The sequence below is a fragment of the Dama dama genome, chromosome 22, assembly GCF_033118175.1.
Source record: "Dama dama isolate Ldn47 chromosome 22, ASM3311817v1, whole genome shotgun sequence".
Lineage (NCBI taxonomy): Eukaryota > Metazoa > Chordata > Mammalia > Artiodactyla > Cervidae > Dama > Dama dama.
The window spans coordinates 48,956,848-48,977,507 of NC_083702.1; the positions used below are offsets into that span (position 1 = coordinate 48,956,848).

Sequence of the window (20,660 nt, forward strand, 5' to 3'; positions counted from 1 at the left end):
AAATTTTAGTACAAAATTTACTTCACTAATTTCTATTGCTTAATGTACCTTTGGTATGAAAATAGATTCATTTAATACCATGATAGTAACTCTTATGACCACAGACATTAAAAACCACAGACATTAAAACAGTAAAAATTTTTAGTTTCAGGAATGTTTGTTTTGGGTAGAATGAAATAGTGTTCTACATCTATCAACATGTATTTCTGTTTACTGAGTACCTGACTTTATTTCTGGTGAGCTTATCATCTGTCTTGAGATAGAGGGGTGGAGGAGGAGGGAATCATTAGAGCAGAAAAGAAAAAAGCAAGAAAAATGGTTTAGTTTTTTTTTTTTACTTTAAAGACAAAATAAAAGTTTTGAAAGTCATAACTCATTGTGGATAAAAGGATTCTATAAGTTCCTTTATCTTCCCCCTGTAATACAGCAAGACTTGGGTTTTGGTTGTAACTGCGGCCCCCGTGATGTCTCCATCTTTGCACAACTCGGTTGTTCATCTCCTTCCCTTCCAAGAGAGATCCTGGTATGCTTTCATGACCAGGATAGTTCAATTTGAGTTTCTGATACTTGTTACCAAGAGCTAAGTCTTTCCAATTTTGAGGTTTTTGGTGTTTTTTAAAAACCTGAACTTTGTGGATCTTCTTTCCACACATGATAGCTACTTATCATTAATATATTTTGACAGAAATACAGATGGTCAAAAGGATGTTATAAATTGAGTAATGCTTATCAATGAACTCTTATCACATCAACATGTGATATAGTATTTGTAAAATAGCTGTACTTGATATCCAAAACATTTTTCATTCAATGTGTAAATGATGCTCAGAGACCCTGCTGCTGCTGCTGCTAAGTCGCTTCAGTCGTGTCCGACTCTGTGTGACCCCATAGACGGCAGCCCACCAGGCTCCTCCGTCCCTGGGATTCTCCAGGCACGAACACTGGAGTGGGTTGCCATTTCCTTCTCCAATGCAGGAAAGTGAAAAGTGAAAGTGAAGTCGCTCAGTCATGTCTGACTCGTAGCGGCCCCATGGACTTCAGCCTACCAGGCTCCTCCATCCATGGGATTTTCCAGGCAAGAGTACTGGAGTGTAGTGCCATTGCCTTTTCCGGCTCAGAGACCCTACAGATCTGCAAATTCCTTGAAATACTTCTTAGCACCACCCTCCTGTTCCCAAACTCAAAGTTGCTTAGCTCACAGGTTGGTCGAGCCAGTGTTTTAGACTGTTCTTTTCCCCAAAGTCATTCCCACCTGAGTTTAAATGAGCTCTTTCTTGCCTTTCCACAGTGCCAAATTGTGTTTATTCCAATGTCTAGGTATTTCTTGACTCCATCCCTTCTTTTTTATACCTGCCGCTACTCCAGTTCAGGCCCTGCTTACCTGTCATGTATAGCTGCAGCAGCCTTCCATCTGGTCTCTTTTCTTACTTCCTGTCCCTTCTCCACTCCAGTTTTCATAGGGAGGCCAGCATGATCCTTCTTGTTTGTCCTTTCCTCGCCTGAAATGCTGCTACTCACGTGTGCCGTCTTGAGATGTGGGACGCCTTTACTTCAGTCCTACTCAGCCGCTTGTGTTCTATAAACACATCAAACACACGAGCTTTTGTTGGGGCCAGTTCTTCTGGTGGGAACAGTTTTTTTTCTCTCCTCCACATGACGAACTCATGCTTAGCTCAGATGTCACTTATGAAACTGTTACTCAACCCCACATTCCTGCTGGCATCCTGGAGCACTTTGTCCAGGCTTTGGTTATGGATTTCTCACACTATGGGCACTTTGGGGACAGGGACTTTCAGTTGTGTTTGTGTCCCCAAGCACCTTGAACAGTGCCTGTGCGTGCTAAGTCACTTCAGTCGTGCCTGCTACGTGGTAAATGCTCAGTGAATGTTTACCGGACACACCGATGTGGATTGGTGTGCTTCTGAGTATGGGCCTTTCTTTGAGACTAGTAGGGCTATGGTATTGTATGCAGTGGGGGGATCTGGAAATGGAGTGAGGAAAAATGTGTTATTTTCCAATTGTTTTTCCTATTTCAATCTCTTCTGAAATTTATTTCTCTCAAATAAGACTTCATTGCATTTTTTCTGATTGCAGAAGCAACAAATAGCATAGTATTTACACAGCTATCATGTAGGTTTGAGTTCAAATTTTGCTACTTATTGTCTGTGTGCCTTGCACATAGTACCCAACATCTTTATGCCTTATTATTCTCACCTGGAAAGTGGGAATTATTCTAATAGTACTTACCTCACAAGATGGTCATGAAGATGAAATTAGGAAGTGCACATGAAGTATTTAGCACAGTGTCTGGCACAGGTTGTTTAGTCTAGGCTATGGTTTTTCCAGTGGTCATGCGTGTATGTGAGAGTTGGACTGTGAAGAAAGCTGAGCGCTGAAGAATTGATGCTTTTGAACTGTGGTGTTGGAGAAGACTCTTGAGAGTCCCTTGGACTGCAAGGAGATCCAACCAGTCCATCCTGAAGGAGATAAGTCCTGGGTGTTCATTGGAAGGACTGATGCTGAAGCTGAAACTTTGGCCACCTCATGTGAAGAGCTGACTCATTGGAAAAAGACCCTGATGCTGAGAGGGATTGGGGGCAGGGGGAGAAGGGGACGACAGAGGATGAGATGGCTGGATGGCATCACCCACTCGATGGACATGAGTTTGAGTAAACTCCGGGAGTTGGTGATGGACAGGGAGGCCTGGCGTGCTGCGATTCATGGGGTCGCCAAGAGTCGGACACGACTGAGCGACTGAATGGAACTGAACTGGCACAGTAATTTTTCAGGAAGTATTACAGCTATAATTATGTCCAGTGCAGAAAAGGTACAAGTCTGTGAGACCTGGATACAGTAGAGCTGGAGATTAGTGCCCAGGATCTTCCCTGTGTTACATTAAAGGAAAACACAAATTGGACTCCAGAAGCCTCAGAGAATTATTTTGATCTTTTAAGACAGCCTCTCTCGACCAGGGTTCATCTGAACCACTGAACTCTGGACTAGAATGACAATTTTTTCCTCTCTGTCAAGGATGCTATGTAGCTAACGCCATTCTAGATGCACAGGAATGTTGGTTCACTGTGTACAATGCATGATTCAGGAACTGAGGCTTAATCTCCCCTCCCTCCCTGCAGAAAAGGCTGTTCTGAGTCTTCTTGAAGACTGGGTGCTGGGACTCGGCAGTGTGTCAGTCACATCCTCTCTAGAAACCTGTTTCCTTGAATCTTCTCACTTAGGGCAGTTGTCAGAAATCTCTCCCTCCTGCCTCCCTCACGCATATAACTTGTCCCTAGAACACCATTCATTTGTTCCTTCTCCATATTGTGTTCATCACATACCCACTAGTTTTGACAGGTGTCCCTTCACTTTTCTTGAAAGAATAACATGTCTCTCCCCATCCCTGGGTAGCCCCTTTCACTTCTGCTATTGCAGTGAAAAATAGCTCCAAAAAAATGTAATGTCAGTAACTGGATCACACCATCATAAACATGATTGACATCTTTTTTTTTTTTAATCACATGCAGACTTCTTAAAGTCAGCTAGATACCTAGCCCTTTTCAAATGCCTCTCCTTAACAAAAATTATAGAATCATCTAGGTACTTAATCTAGCTGTGTCATGATCTGTGCCACCAAGGCTCCTGCTGGACTGTGTATGGCAGAGCCAGTCTGCTCTTCCTGGCGCCCATTCCCCTCTCCTGCAGCCTTGCAGTGCCGACAGGGCCCACGCTGCCTCTCAGAAAGGCAGCAGGCACTGATTTTTTGGGGGGAGGAGGGATAGGTCATGATGTCTCCTCCATTAGTAAGGAAGAATAATACTGGGTAAGCAATTACTACTGTTTACCACAATGCATTATAATGGAATATCATATAGCCATTAATTTTTGAAGAATATTTATTGACATGGGAAAATGCTTACAGTATGTTAAAGAAGAAAGCAGGATACAAATCTGTAAATACAGCATGATCCCAATCTAGTAGTAAAATAAATTATATACGCATAGAAAAAACACAGGACGGAAATACACTGAAACATTAACAGAGACTATCTCAGGTGGTGGGTTGTGGGGTGAATGATTAACTTTAGTATTTTCTGTATTCTCCAGACTTTCCACGATGAAACATTTATTTTTAAAATCCAAAGGGGAAGGGAAGTCAACATAAGAGACATCTAGTACTGGGAGGCAGCAAGACTGATGGTTGTGAAGGGGAGGTTGCATACTTATACCACCTCTGCCCACATCTTTGTTTATAAAGGAGGGACAGTAAGGTCCATCCTGTCCACCTCTCAGGACCAGTGGGTGTGTGAAAGGGGCTTGAAAGGGCCTCAGGTATTTGCTGATTGTTACTCTAAAGCAGCAGCTCAAGCGCCTTATGTTCGAACTTTCTTCTCCATAGTGAAGTCGCTCAGTCGTGTCCGACTCTTTGCGACGCCGTGGACTGTAGCCTACCAGGCTCCTCCGTCCGTGGGATTTTCCAGGCAAGAATACTGGAGTGGGTTGCCATTTTCTTCCCCATACCCTGTTTTTAAAGATTGGGAGGGATGTGGACACAGGGGCCTGCAGAGCGAAGCTGGCCAGTGTATTCTCACCACCCCCATTGCAGGTCACTGAGCCAGGACATGTCGAGGGTCAGGGCAGGGGGGCGGTGTTGGGGAGCCTGCAGCCCTAATTTCTGACCTAAAGGATTCCACGCCCTTATCTGAAATTCAGTACTAACTGAGCAAGTTTCCTGCTCATACTTCAACGTCATTTGGGTCACCTCCCTACTTAATAAGTTCTTTAAACCAGTTATGCTGAAATAGTTATTGCTTAAAATGGCCCGAGAATTACCAGTCTCCCAGCATTCCAGAGTCATAGGGAGGCACCAGGAGGACCCCGTGGGCAATGTAAAGGGGAAGGTGAGGTGCGGGGGGGTCAGGCCAGCCCGACCTGGAGTCTAACTTGCTGTGTGATGTTGGGTAACTTACTGTGCTTTCCAGAGATGATCTCTAACATGAGATGTGATGAGGATACACAAGATAAAGATACATAAAAAGCCCAGCACAGAGCAAGCAAGCGACAGATGTTGGTTCTCTTTCCATGTGCAAGATGAAGTCACTTTCATCTTCTCCCTCTGCAAATTCTCTCTTCAAAACAAAGCCTAGTGCCCAGCACAGAGAAATCCAAAATGAAACAGAACTCACTGAAAACAGAGGAGCACAGCAACTTAAACAAGACTGTTCACACACTAACTCTGCATAAAGCTGGCCAGATGGTATTTCATCTTAGGTAAGCGACACTCATGCCAAAGCTATTTGATTGCAGAAATTATAAAAATATCTTAAAAATGCATTTGTAGAATGAAGTAACAAAAATACTTAAAATTCTTTTTCTCTAAACTTTTTTTCACTTAATCTAAAATTATGAATTACCAAGTTTCACTTTATTTACTGTTAAAACATGGGTCGCCCATAACTTCCATTCCCGTTATTTTGGATGAAAATCCTAAAATGTATTGTGTTCTTTCTGGTCTTTTTATAGAGTATTCTGGATTTAACTTTTTTTAAAAAAGAAACACAAGGTCATCATCATGAGAATTAGTTTACAGGCCATACTATTGTATGGATACTTTCTGGGTCAACTGGAATGTCCTTTGGGAAACAGATGGTCCCAGACTTAGGATGCCTCAAGTAGTTCTCATTCTCCCCACATTCCTATCCAGTTTTCAGTTGGATTTTTTCTGCTTTCAGTAGGTCTGCCTTCCATCCAACAGCCTCCTCCTTTGACATTTTTCTTTTTTGGTGGACGTGAAAGTCAAGATAACTAAACATGTTAGAAATATATGCAAATTTTAGTAAAGAGGCAAAGAGTGAGATAGATTCTTGAGGCTCTCACGTAGAAATAAATTGTAAGAAACTTTGACATCTCTTTTGGCAGCTCAAAGGCCTTTTAAAACTGAATTCCTGATTTGTACTTTTTGCCAGAGAAGTGACTTCTGGATAAATGACATTTCACTAATACTCTGTGTACTTTATCCTTAGAAAAACTATTTATTACAACTGAGATAATAGATGTAAAAGCACTTTAAAAAAGAACAAACTGTGAAATAGTATTGTTTACCCCAATAAACAATAAATAGTATTGTTTATAAAGAAACACACACAAATGGCTAAATTGAATCAACCCCAATGTTTTATTTAATTTAAAGTTTTAAAAGGCAGTGGTTAAGCACATTATGTGTATATATATATATGTATATACATACATACATATATATATATATAAGAGGAAACCAACCCCTTTTCAACTTTAGCCATTGATTAACTAGGCCCACTGTCTATTGCATGATTCATTTTCTACTTTTTCATATGACCAATCTGTTTTACCAAAGTAAAAACAGCCTTAATCAGTTTAACAGTAACTATCTGTGTTTCTTTTTTAAATAAATAAAGTTACCATTAAACTGATCACATATGGTAGGAAGGTAGAACACACACAAGCACACACAGTCCCCAACTTAAAACATGTGACATACGAATGACCTATATGTACAAATGGGTGCTGCCGTCTCCTCCACCCTCAGCAGAGGCCGCAAAAGAACTCCCAGTACCCAGGGATCCCCATCCCCTCTTCCGGGTTGGAGGGTGTGTTTTCCTGGCACCCCTATGTTAGACCTCAGAATGCATGCTCCCCATGCAGCAATACAGATGGGGGTTCAGTTCTATGGTACTAGTGTTCAGGTTATTAGGGAATAAATAGGCATTGGTAGCTGCCTCAGAACTAAACCATCCTTTGTAACTTTATAGGGAGAAATGTATTCTGAAGTTCTAGATAACTGACAAACTTTTTTGAATGTAATCAGTTTGCAAGTCTGGGGCTGTGTGTGTGTGCGTGTGTGTGTGTGCGTGCGCGCGCGCGTGTGTGTCTCTATGGATTTATACAAAATTGAAACAAAGTGAAGAGTGGGGCTAGGCCTACGGAGCAGCTGCTTGGCTTCCATTCACTCAGTCCTGATCTAAAGGGTCACTCGCCTCAGCCCCTTTCAGCAGCGCATTCTGCTTCTCACGTGCCTCCATCTCTGGAGAGATTCAGAAAGGGCAGCTCACACAAGTGTGAGGAAGGACACAGCTAAATCTTCTGTTAAGAATCTTGGCAAACAGAACTGCCAGATTCAACCAGGGCTGCTTTATAGAGTGAAGTCCTTCAGCTCCATCTTGACAGAATGGAATTTTTTTTTCCTGTTCCTAGTCCCTGCAACTCCATCTAACTGCAGCTCTGTATGAATGCCTCAATATCGCAAAAACACAGGATCACTTCTTAAATACGCTGGATTCTCAATGAGTAAACCAGTTAATGTGTTTCTAGCCAAAGCAAGGGCATAAATGTTTTAGAGAAAAGATTCCCCTGGAGCTACAGAGAAAAGATGCTGATAAAAGCAATATGGAGAGGTGAGCAGGTGACGCTTTCAGTCTGTGTCAGAGCTGGTCTCCTCGATGACAGAGTACTGGTTGAGTGCTTCCTCCAAAGGCGTTATTGTCCCATCAGGTTTTAGTCCCATTGGTTTAAGCAACTCCTCTCTGGAAAAAGAGATAAAAGAGAGAGAAAAAAGTATTCACCAGCATCACACACACACCCTCCCCCCCGCCCAAATCCACATCCTTTAAAAAAAAAAAAAAGTCTTTAAAAACCAAAGTATTTTTCCTCAAGCTCTCTCTGTGTGTTTGTAACAGGAAAGATGAAAGGGGTATGGAAAGAAAAAGAGGGAGATAAAAGACTTCATTCACACAGGCCAAACCTACTAAGCCAATTAAAAGTATGAAAAGTCAAGGTCTAAATGGGCTCAGGACAAGGAGCAGGTCTCTTCTGTTTTTAATAATTAACTTTTTTTCCTTTTGTGGATTTGTTTTAGTGAAGTTGAAGCTGCCAAAATTTCACCTGTCCCAGTGGACCAGCCATGTAATTAAATGGCTTATTTGATATGGATTGATTTCATTTAATGGAATAAATCTGCCATTTGATTTTTCCCTTTCCAGTCTCTAGTGACACATAAGTACTTATTGATTTCAAATCAGTTGGCCTTTCCCAACTTTCTCCCTCCCTTTTCTTTCCTTCTTTCTCTCCTCCTTTTTTAAAAAAAAAAACACCATTGCTTTTGTTTGTGGCAGTTTAATTATGGGATTGACAGCCATTTTAATCTCTTCAAAGCTCCCCAACTGCCTCTCCTCAGCTAATCCAATTATATCTACTCCACAAGTTACAGCCTTATCTAAAGATGATTAATTATTGATTAAACCAATCAAAAAGCGTTAGGAAAGATTTATTTAATCTTTTCATGGGCTCTTATTTATTATATGGAGATTATGGTGAATGTACCTGTTGAGCTGCTAACTCTAGTCCTCCTCCCACCCCAAAAAGTCAGCAGTGTACTTTACAAGGAGTCTTGAAGAGGCACATGAGCTGCTTAAAACTTATTTCTCACAGAAATGGGCATCGCCCCCTAAAAACATGTCTACAACAAGAACCCAGATGGCAGCAATTATAATGTTGGTGGGAGCTAGAGTGAAGGAAAATAATAAAGTCTCCTCTCCCTCTGCTTCCTTGTGGTTGTCCCTCAGGCCAGCACAAAGAAGGGCTCCCTCCTGGGAAAGGCCAGCCACACAACCGTGGGCTAGTGTTACAAGTGCAGAGAAACGTCTGGGGAAGGGGAAGGACAGCTCAGTGGTCACTGGATAAGCCAACAGGAGCCTAATAAGCAGCTCTTACCAGAAGACTACTGCTGAGAGTCTGAAGACTCTATTAATATGGATGGCTGACTGGTTAAATTGAGGTTGTTAAATATTTATAAAGTAGGAAATGTGTTTCGTGATCCCAGAAATGGGGTCAGAATCATAGAACTTAAAGCGGCCTTAGAGATCATTTAGTCCAACTCCCTTGTTTAATAAAGGAGACTGAGTGACTTACCCAAGGTCACATATCTAGTGGCAAAGCTGGGCCTGGGACATAGTCCCTGAATCCCAGTCCGGGGCTCTGCACATCTGGATTAACTGCTCTAACTGCACTGGAGGAACACGCTCTGAGTTCAGCTGTCCGGCAACTATGTGCTGAGAACTGTGTCATGTACTGGGGACAGCAGGAAGGCCAGGAACAGCTGCTGCCCTCGAGCAGGGAGTGAAACATACATGTAGAAAATAACTTAGGACATAATGGGGTAAATGCTGAACAGGATCAGGAACGAAGGAAATCACAGCTCCTGAGATGAAGCATCGATCTAATCGCCTGGGAAAGGTGGGAGCGGCGCCTCCAGGGAAGTGTCCTGTGCCAGGCAAAGATGGCACAGGACTTTCCCGGCAAGGGAGAGTGTGTGGAGGGCTCTGTATGGTCCCACCGACTTGTGGTGGTTTGTGTAGACCTTTCTGGATTGTGTCAGTTTGTTTCTCTGCTCTCAAGCCGGGAAAGGGCCCTGTGTTTGGGGAGGGTGAGGTTCAATGAAGGAGCAGCAGGAAGTAAGTCTGCAAGGGCAGTCTGGGGTCTGGGAGTCAAGTGTCTTGAATGTCAAAGTAAGCAGCTTGGGTCCTGGCCTGTAAGGAATGCCCGGCCAGGGTCGGTTTACAGGGAAGAATCTCTGGCAGCAGTGCAAAGACACATCGGAATAGGGGAAACTGCAGCAGAAAGACAAGTCACGAGGATGTCACTGTAACAGTGCGTGTGAGAGACAGAAAGTTGGATTGTGGCTGTGGTTGTGGGAAGAAAAGGCGTCACTTCCAAGGTACAGCTGTCATCCACTGGGAGGGCAGAGTTGGTAAAGGGGAGTGAGGAAGACTGTCTCTATGGCGCCCAGCTCAGATGACCATGTGGATGGTGACCATTCATTTGAGCAAGGGCACAGCAGATGGAGCAGATTTGGGGGGCGGGGGGAGACACTGACATCTTTCAGGACAGTGAAGAACTCTGCATGACAACCAGGTAGAAATGTTTAGTGGAACTAGAGAACAGTCTGCTTCCACTGAAACTTCTCTCTAGCACCAGTTCATACTACACATCTGTACTTTAGTAACAATTCCTAGTTCTGGTTGTCCTGACGGACTTTGTGATACTGGACACTGTTTACTAATAATCAATACAGAAGGAGAAGGGGACCACCTTCTGGGGTGAAACATTAAGGGATCAGAAAGTTCAAAGGTTTGAAGGGGTTGGTGACTGCAGGAACAGTAAGGTGGGGTGGAGTGAAGGGTATGGGTGGGTGGAAATGGGATCAGTAGATGAGACTGTATGACTTCTACCAAGATAATAATGAACTGCAGGGGGGCCATGCCATCACTCCTAGTATTTCTGCATTTCTCTGGTAACAGAATGATACTGGGGCTAGCTACCAGCTTGCACAAAGTAGCCAGTACTTTCTCATCCAAACCCAGAAGGAATATCTTCAAATAAAGTCCACAAGTTTCACCCCTACTCCCTAATCCAATTTTATAATAGAAATAATTAAGAACATTACAAAAGTTTTATGGCCAAATTATGAAAATTCATCTATAGAATAAAGGGGCTGATATTTTAATTCTGACTTGTGAACTATTCTTCTCAAGGGTTTATTTTTTGGATTTTATGTATCACCCCTCTACTAACATAGATGCTCCTCTGAGGATATGAATTATTTTCTTTCTCACATGGCTATAGGATGCTATAGGATGTCTTGTCTTACTGACACTCCTGTAGGAGAGGTGTCAGTGATAACTGGCCACATAATTATGCATTCATGCAAATAAACTAAGGCGGCAATGTGATACACTGGAAAGAACAAAAAGGTCTAGAGTCAGGAAGCCTATCTGAAGTCCTCTTTCTCGCACTTACCAGTTGTGTGATCTTGGGCAAGTCTCTGAGTCTCTGTATTCCCATCTGTGAAACGGGGATACTACTACTGGCTCTACCTGCCTACCTCCTAGTGACGACTCAGGGGTTATCGTCCTCGCGGTGGCAGGAGTAACAGCAACAATAGCAGTGTAGATGAAAGAGTTCTATGAACCGTAAAGGAGCCCTATGTGTTAGTTGTTGTTATTGTGGTACAGTGAAAGGCATATAAAGGTTTTGGAGTCAGACCTAGGTTCTATTGCAGTAAGATCTTGAACTCTCTGAACTTCAGTTTCCTTATCTATAGACTTAGGATAGGAATACCCATTTCACCGAATTGTCATGAGGGCGAAAGGTCATTATACATATGAAGTACATAGTGCAATGGCTGGGATGTAGTTGGAACCCATGAGATGCATTTCCGGTCCTTTATGTGCTTATGGAAGGAAGGTTTCCACAAGATTGTTAGGGCACTCTGAGAATAAGTGGGGGAAGAATATGCAGAAGCAAATAAAAGACATGGTCCCTGTCCTCAAGAAGCTTTTAGTCAGTTCAGAAGGTAAAACACACACACATTAAACAATATTAAAGGAATTACAGAACAGCAGATCAACAGGCTTGAGATGATTAACAGGCAGAGCCCTGCTTTCCCTAGCTTGACAGTTCAATACATCCTTACTGTATTTGAAATTTATTTAAAGGCGATTTCTCATCCTGTTTGGGAATGGAAGGAGAGAGGATCACTTACAGATATGTGTCTGTTTTCTCTTATGGACCTCGAGGCTTACTTTTCAAACCCCCATCCTAACGATTCTGATTTTCCTCTCTGTCATGTAACAGCCCACAAATACCAAAATGAATTCTTTGATATAGAAACTTACTCCTAAAAGGTCTGAAAAATGAACTGGTTATACTAAACTGCTTCATTTAGTAAGATCTGTTGTATCTAGATCAGCAAGATGTGGACAGAGAATGGGAAGCATTAATGAATACCACAGAACTGTGATTCCACCAGTCATACGGTGCTCAGTATGTACACGTGGGAGGGACATGGAGGAGATGGGGATGCTGATCACAGGCTCCTGGCAGGAGATGGATTCAGGGCCAGACTGTAATGGCAGTGATGGACATAGATTCATGGGGAGAAAGGCATCCCGAAGCAGAAGATTAGTCAAGCAAAGGCACAAAAGCGAGAGTTAGTTGTGTGCAGGGACTGGCAAGCAGGCTGGCTTGGCTGAGATAAAGGAAAAAGAAAGCTCAAGACAGATATGGGGTACAAAGAGGATTTGGATGGAGACTTTGCAATCCTGGGCTGACAAGTCTGGGTTACAGTACAGAGATATTTTGTCTTCTATTTCAAGGGTCCCATATTTTAAGACTATTTATTAAAAATAATTCTTATTACAAAGGTTGAAAGCTATAAAACAATATTGCTTTGACATATTAAAAAGAAAATATTCTACGCTGTATTCATTTTCATATCCCTATGTGTCTAGCACAGTGCCTTGCAGATGGTAGATCCTCAATACGTGTTTATGAACTCAATTTAGCTGCAGTTGATATTATCTTGTATTTTCACAGAAAGGAATCATACAGTGTTTTATGTGACTCCTAATAAACAAACCCTGACCAAGAGAAAAGGTTCACTTTCATCACCAAGATGTACAATTAGGAGAAGTATTAGCATTCTACAGGGAATTCTGCATGATGCTTTCCAGGGATTTCTCATTCTCTACTGGACTTGAGCAACTTGAGGACAGAGTCCATGTCTTATCTGGCTGTGATCTGCAGTATCTAGGATGGGCACATAATAGGTGCTCAGTAAAGTTCTACTGAAAGAATATAATACATGGGTCATAGCATAAGTGGACAATGGTAGAGAACCATTTGCCACGAATCATCCTCATACTATTTTAACTGTAATTATTTCGCTGATGAGTCAATGTCATCAGACATTCTGATTGTCCAGAAATCAAGGCCCTCTTTGTGCCATACAGCCTGGAATTTCCAACCACTGATTCATGTAGACTCAGCTGCATACATATGGGGCACCAGTGGGTTTAGTCTCAGATTGTCCACTAATGTTCTGGGTGTCCTTGGGCAAGTCATTTCCTTCTCTGGGCTTGAGTCTCCCCATCTATAAAATGAAGGGGTTGGACAAGATGATCCCTAAGATTCTATTCTAATTCCAAGAGTCTAAATATTAGGTTACTAAATAATTATGATCTACTTAAAAAGCTGCTAGGTTTTTAAGACACTAAAACTGCTAGGCTTTTGTTTCTAATCAAGATCTTCTAAACCTAAAAGTCAAGCACAGCAGCCTACCTAATTGTCACTGACATATACCAAGACCACAAGTCCTTTCTGCAAAGCTACCAGCAAATGATTAGAATGATTCCAAAAATAAATCAAAGCAATGGCAAATGTTACAAGGATGGATCTAAATTCAATCATGGCCCTCAATAAACAGGCCATTTCATGAAGAGTTACTGGTCCTAAATTATGAAGGTCCCATCTAAAAAGGATGGCTAGGTGTTAGATACATGTAGATCATGGTTAAACGAAGATACTGTATACTGAAATGTGCATCAGGGTTAAGATATTCACATAGTAATAACTCCTTCATACTTACCTTCAATGCTATACACAGGCCTTAACACAAGTTAAGACTGCCCTCGTTATCATCAAAAAGTACAGTGATGTCTACTGGATAAAGAGCCCATTCTAGGCACTGTGACAGTATCATGGCGGGCTTCTCATCTGATCAGGCATCTGGCCAGGGAAGAGATAAGCCTCCAAGAATGTTCAACTGGAACGAAACATCATTTAGAAATTTGATCTTACTAAACGATAAGGAACCATAATCTATAAGGGCTTGGCCAGGCACGAGGACACAGATAAAGCACGTCCAAGAAAGGAAACCTTATTTTGCCCCAGCCTAACCCTTAGGACTGCTAATGGAAACCAAAAAGTACTTTTTTAAAGGTTTAGGGGTGGGAGATTATGGAATTTATACCATATGTAAAGTTTTATAGTCTGTCTTTTTTTCCCCAGGTATAGTTCCACATTTTCCTGAGCCACCATTGCCCTGTAAGTATGCTCCTCTGGGATGCCTGGGCTTATACAATCTCTCAGGACCTTAGAGAAGGCTCCACTTTTTAGACTTCTAGTTCCTACATAACTTTCCCCCAGAAATGACAGTGCAATATTGGGGCTCAGATACTAACATACCCAATAGCACATTATAGAATAGGCCAGATGTGTATGTGTATAAGACACCTTACTTGACCTGGAAACAAGAGAATACTCTTGCCCAAAGCACATGTTTTTGTGCAATACAAACAAAGCATTCAATTCAAGTGTACTTGTTGAAAAACAGGACATAATTAAGCAGTTGGTAAAATGCATTCTTGTTTCCCACTTGCAGATCTCCCAAGAGTCCCTTCGAATTTACCTATACGAGTTTCAGCTTCCCGCTTGCCACTTAGCTTGATAACGACTCAAAAATCATTCCCTTGTTTTCAAGGGCTCTTCTTTCTTGTCTGCTCTGTGTACTACAGGGCAGTATTGACACATGGAATTAATGACAGGGTCTGTAATGAAACAACAGTCATGCAAACACCAGTCTGCTCTTTTGATAAAACAGCATGTTAGAGACCTATTCACCTCCCTCTAATTGAGTACTGCATAATAGTTCCAATCCTTTTATGTAACATATTTTGTTCTATGATTAGAAAAGAAGAAAAAGGGGGAACCTACGAAGCATTGCTTCCTTCAATCGCCCCCTGATTAATTCTGATTTTAATGAGGGTGGCTGTTATTTAGGCAGGTTCTGTTACATACTTGTTTTGTTGACTTCTGTACAATGTATAACAAAACCCAGGATAGGATAATTGGGAACCATTTCTTTGGCACAGGGATTCCTGTTCTTAATGTAAGGTTGGCTTGGAAAAAAAGAACCCTGACATTTAAAATTAGCCATTTCATATTTAATTCCCTTTCACATTTGGAAGATAGGATGAAAATTAGTATATAAATAAGGCATTTTAATTAACAGAGCATTTCCAAAAATGCCTGCTGTGAAGGAGCCTGTGAGAGCCCGGAGAAGGAAGCTCTGTAATCCCTGCTGTAATTCTGACAGTGCATCTTATTTCAACATTTCAGCATCAATGGAATAGTCCATAATCTACTGAAGGACGATGGATTTCCTCAAAACTTGTGATACTCTGAAGTGTTTTAAATGCTTTGTCCTCAAGAAATTAATAAAACTTTTGGCATTAGTTAAATGTTTAGTCATATACCATCAGAGCATGTTCTGTGCTGATCCTTCATCTTTAGTATAATCTTCCATCTGATGGCTTCCTAGTGCTGAAGTTATACTCATCTTTTACTAAGCCACTAACCAATAGGTAGGAAAGGTGTGGTGGCTTTTCTGTACCAAATATGAGGTCTTCAAGCTCCATTTTTCAAAAACATTTCTGAGACCCTTCCCTCAGCCTCACTGTCATGCTTTGGGATTGGGTACAGTTGGGAAGTTAAAATATATAACATAAAAATATCATTCCCAAGAGAAATGGATATGGTACATTGTCCACACCATGCATGTCCTTCCACTTTGGGAGTTGAATAAACAGGCAACAGCCTTGTAAATAGGGAAGCCTTTCTAAAGTTAATTTTCTTCATATGATCACACTGAATATAAGAATCTATCAGAATATCTATTCTCTTTTCAAAATAATTAAAATATTTTATATTAACATAGAATTATAGCAATTTTACTGGCTTCCTTCATATGAAGCTGTTTTTGTTTTTGATATAAGCTGTTTAGGACCTGACTTGATATTTGAGGAAAGCTCAATTATGGAATGAAAAAGCAGGAATGGCTTCCAAATCTTAATTTTCTTCTCAGGTAAATATGCTTACTATCAGTCTTTGTCCTTTGAATCTATTTAAAATTTAGAGCATCTTACTAAATAAAGATAATCAGACTGATAAATTTGAGAGCTGTATGTTGGTAATTTTTTAAAATAACATTTAAGATTTGGAGTCTGAAGTCTAAGAACCAAATCCTGACTGTTATTAACAAGATGCCTGATCTTGGTTTAGATACTTAATCACTGGTCCCATTTATGCCTCAATAAAATATCTCTTACCCTATCTAATTCACAAGGCTGTTTTCAAACTTAAAAGCAATATACAAAATATTAGTCTTTTATTATTTTCATTTCTGTTAGAAGATCACATGCAAAGCTTCTAAAAATGTGCTATCCACCTCACATTAAAGAGTATAGTTAAGAAAATATAGAGAAAGAGGTTAGGGATAGTGTTAGAAAAATAAAACTGAGTCTGACCCTTAAGTGAAGGTGATCTTTATTTCTTGGTAATTTCTCTACAGACCTTTCTATCTTGTTGTCCAAAATTAGCAAAATAAATATTAATAAGAGGTCAGCATGCCAACTGACAGTGTTGAATAAAGCAGTAGAAATGGAAGTTCTGACATGCTCTTCTCGATTAGAAAGACTTAAAGGAGGAGGGTGACTAAGAGCAAGTAGTCAATGGAGATTATTCTTATTTAATGTTTCTCTAATAAACAAAAGTCATTTTGGCTAGTGCTTAAATCAAGAGCTCATAGGCATTCCTACTACAGAGTTAAGGGACAATGACTACTAATGAGCAATACAAAGATTGCATGACATCCTACTTAGAGGTGTCCAGCCAGTGGAAAGGCCCTCTTTAACCTAAAGATGAACAATATCATATTTCTTCTTTACCACTGTAAGGGTATATTAGTTTAACTGGATCCAAGTTCCTTTAATTAGCTTCTAAGCAAACTTGCAGTGTATTTTTAATGGGGTAGAACAGTGCTGTCTAACAGAAACATAATGTAAGCCATATATATGTAATCTTAAATGTTCTAGAAGCCACATCAAAAAAGTGAGAAAAGATAGGTAAGATTAGTTTTAAAATAATTTGCTTAACTTAATATATCAAAAATATTATTTCAACATAAATTCATAATAAACAATTGAGGTATTTTATATTCTCTTTTTGTACTGAGTCTTTGAATGTCTGAGTACTTTAACACTCAGAAGACATCCCAATTCAGACTAGCCATAGTCATATATGATTAGTGGTTACCATATTGGACAGTGCAGATCTAAAGGATTTTCTGATGTAAGCAATTAAGATCCTTACACTTTCATACCCACAATAGATCTTACAATGCTATAAATACAGGATCATATTTCTAAAATGTACCTACAAAGCATTTCCTTGATTAACTCATCAAGGTGGGAGTAATCACAGTTGTTATTTTTATAAGCAGGGTCAAGAAATTTAGTTATAAGGAAAAAATTATATAGTTATTACTTTCAGTCATAAACTACCTGTCCCAGCTTTACTAAGCTTAAAAATAATATTTGGAGACTTAAGGGGAACTATTTCTATATTTGGTACTTGCATTTATTAAGAAAGCCATATCCCACCAATACTACACAATGGCTGGCAAAAATATATTAGACAAGGAGTAGATAAGAAAGGGAAGAAATGGAAAACAATTATTTATATAGATGTAAATTTTAGAAGATTTTGATATAATTTATAAGCAAAAAGGCAATGTACCTTGTTAAACAGTGATGGGCTAAGTGTGGAGTAGAAGATTAATCAGTCCTGTTCCAATTAAGAAACTAAGGGAGATTAGAAAAGTCAAAACAAAACTTGAAATATTACTTCCCTTGGTTAGTTTAGGCTTAAGTCAGTCAATCCTCTCTCCCCTCTTCTGGAGGAGGCTGTGCTGTTATATGCAAATTGTGTGCGGTAGCTAAGGTGAATGCAATTGTATTAGCCACACTGGACTTGCTTAACCACATACAATCCGAATTCTAATCTCCCACTTAAGTTGCAGGGACTTATATTTTTTCCAGTTCAAAAAAGGAAAGAAGAGGTGGAGAGGCAGGCCAATTTCATCCTCCTTCCCACCTCTGTTCTCACATTAAAAATGTCAAATGAAGCTTTCTATAATCTCCATGCCTCAGGCCTTAATGCTTATGTCTGATAAATATTACAATTATCATTCTATATTAAAGAAATTAGGCACCCCATTATTTAAATTAGCCACTCATGGACCAAAGTACTTTACAGAATTCCTTTCCAGACCTAAATTTTATGACATCTGGCCAAGTAACTGAACTGACAAAAGTATACTTTAAAGTCTTTAAACCATGTAGGCTATTTTATTGAGCAAAAAAATTAACCTTTGATTTGGGGATCAGCTTTGACATTTCATCAAACACACTGGGAAAATCACAGGGTACAAGGCACTGTACTAGTTAGACATGATGGGATTTATAGGGTTTATATTATTCTCAAACTCTTAAGACCTCCAGGTCCACTGCCAATCCCCTTACCTACATCTGTCACAAACAGAATCCTTATACTAAAAAAAGAAAAATCACATGGAATACCACTGTCCGTTGGTATTCAATGGGAAAAAAATGTTTCAGCACTGATCTCTCCAGGATCCTTAAAAATCTAGCTTAGATAAAGTTGCTAAGGTGGTGAGCAACTTGAGGCAGTGGCTATGTCCAGCCTGGAGGCAAAATGGGAATGTAATTTAAATTTTTGCACTGGTGGTTTTTACAGTTTTGGTGGTAAATAACATCTGTACCCTACACCAGGCTCAGTAATAGTACTTGGCATGACCAACCTTAGTCATCACTTTGGTAAGTGCTTTGGCACGGGCCACTGTTGCTAACCACCATCCTGGTGCAGGTCCTTCACATCTGCTCTCCTATGGATGGAAAAAAGGGAGTGTCTAGTGTCCATTCATTGGCCACATCACCTCCAATCCTATCCTTTACTCACATGCCTTTCAAATCAGGCCCAGGAGAAAATGATTTCATTTTTGGAAAGGAAAGCTAACCAGACAAAGCTACAGTACACTCTTAGCACAGTAAGACTTGGTGGGATGCAGAACATCCTTGGAGTGACAGCTGAAGGAACTAACCAATAGCACACTGCTGAAGAGGATGATTTAGGAAATATTCTGGCGAACACTGACTCTTAACAGACAGACACAGTAGCACGGTGGACAGAGCAAAGGTCTTGAAATCTGAAACATGAAGTTCTTAGCCTCACTTTAGCTAGAGAGACAGTGTATGTTTTGTAAACTGTGAAAGGAAATGTGTACATTTTGTAAACAGTTTTGTAAACTGTGAAAGGAAATGGATTTTCATCAGTTATTAGCTTGGAAATGTGTGGGGCAATTCTTTGGGCCTTGCTTCCCCTAATGATAAATCTGATAACTTAATCAGATTGTGATAAAATAACCAGAGCTCTTTGGAAGAAAGATGCAGTATGTGAATAACAAAGATTTATCATATCAACAAGAGTAAGTTTCCCTCCACCTGGAATGAATGGTCATTTTTCCATTTGTCAATTTAACACCTCTTAAACTTCAAGGATCAGCACAATTGCTACCCTCCCTGTGAAAGAGTCCTGATTCATTGCAACAGAATGAACTGCTCCTTTTCCTTGGGGCGCACAGTTCAATACAGACCTTATTTTGACATTACTTCCTTCTACCCTGTATTCTAGAATAGCTTATAGCCATATCCCACACTAAAAGGTGAGTTTTCCAAAGGCAGAGAATACCACATTCACCTCTGAATCTTCCTCATCTTCCTAGCACAGTGCCTTGCACAGAGTACCTGCTTAACAAATATTCCCCGAATTTTCTGATTTTAGTCTACCTTGGCTTTATGGCATCTTTTTTATCTTAAAAAAAAAAAACAAAAAACAAAAACCAAAAACAACAGTGAAAAGAGAGAAGGAACTAAGACAAACACATAAGACGACGCATAAAGAATGGGTTCATTCTTTGCATTCCAGCTTTGGAATGCCCACTGCTGATCTCCGTACAGTTTTGTCATTGACTGTTATTAGTGAGAGCAAATGTTAGAAAGCACATAAAGGCAGACAATGTAAAAAAACAAAAAACAAAAAACCCACCACACATCATGGAAAAGTTGTGATTTAGGATTATTCTCAAAATTGCCTTAACTTTAGCTTGAATGGCGAAATTCATACCATCAAAGCCAACACAAGACATATTTTGCTATGGAAAAATCAGTATCACCTTCAGATTGAGCTGGGAGTCGGCTGGATGTTTACTCATCCAGGGCAAATGGGCCAGTTGGATAGTACCTGTGTTATCTTTTAAGAACTCATATTACTGAAATGCAATTTAAGAAAAACGAAATTTATTCAACCTAACTAGTTCACTGTCTTCACGCTAGCATGCTCCCTTCTGGTCCTGGTTAACATTTCCCCCTCCACCTAGCAGGCGGACTCTGTTGGTTCTCATCCTAACTGCTGTAGTTACACTGCTGTGTTTCACTTGCCCCATCAGATCTTTGTGAAGTACAAATCTTGTTTTTATTTGTTCATTCAGAACTTGTTCTTCTGCCTATGTTTGCTCTAACAATATATCTTCTCTTGCACTGTAAATTCATTCAGGGTAGAAACATGTATGTATATTCTATACAAAGTATGAAGAATGTCATATGCAAAGAGATAACAATGTCTTTTGAATATTATGAGCATGGTTAGCTGTAAATTCTAAGCTTGGGAAAATGATGGAAATTTAAAAGGAATAGCTGGAAGTCAACTAAAGTGTAGTCATACTAGCTTTTTAGATATGAAGCTACTTACTTGTATGTAAGTCTATCGCATTAGCAGCAGCATTTGAAAACTCAGGCTCTGTAGAGGGTCTAAATATCCTAACTTGTCACACTCCTCATATCAGCTCTTCCTGTTTTTGAACATTTCTGCTCTAA

The 20,660-nt window shown here is 40.2% G+C and overlaps 1 protein-coding gene across 8 annotated transcripts in view; it reads right to left on the minus strand.

Annotated features, from left to right (window-relative positions):
• Positions 1–3,909: 3,909 nt before the first annotated feature.
• The window catches only part of RIC8B (RIC8 guanine nucleotide exchange factor B), a 102,820-nt gene continuing 86,069 nt past the window's right edge, over positions 3,910–20,660 (minus strand). For 2 of the 8 annotated variants that reach the window (XM_061125444.1, XM_061125447.1), the window contains one exon: positions 3,910–7,556. In XM_061125444.1, the coding sequence (XP_060981427.1) occupies positions 7,445–7,556 (112 nt within the window). In that variant the 3' untranslated portion in view covers positions 3,910–7,444. The other 6 variants (XR_009689800.1, XR_009689802.1, XR_009689801.1 and 3 more) reach the window with 6 other exon arrangements.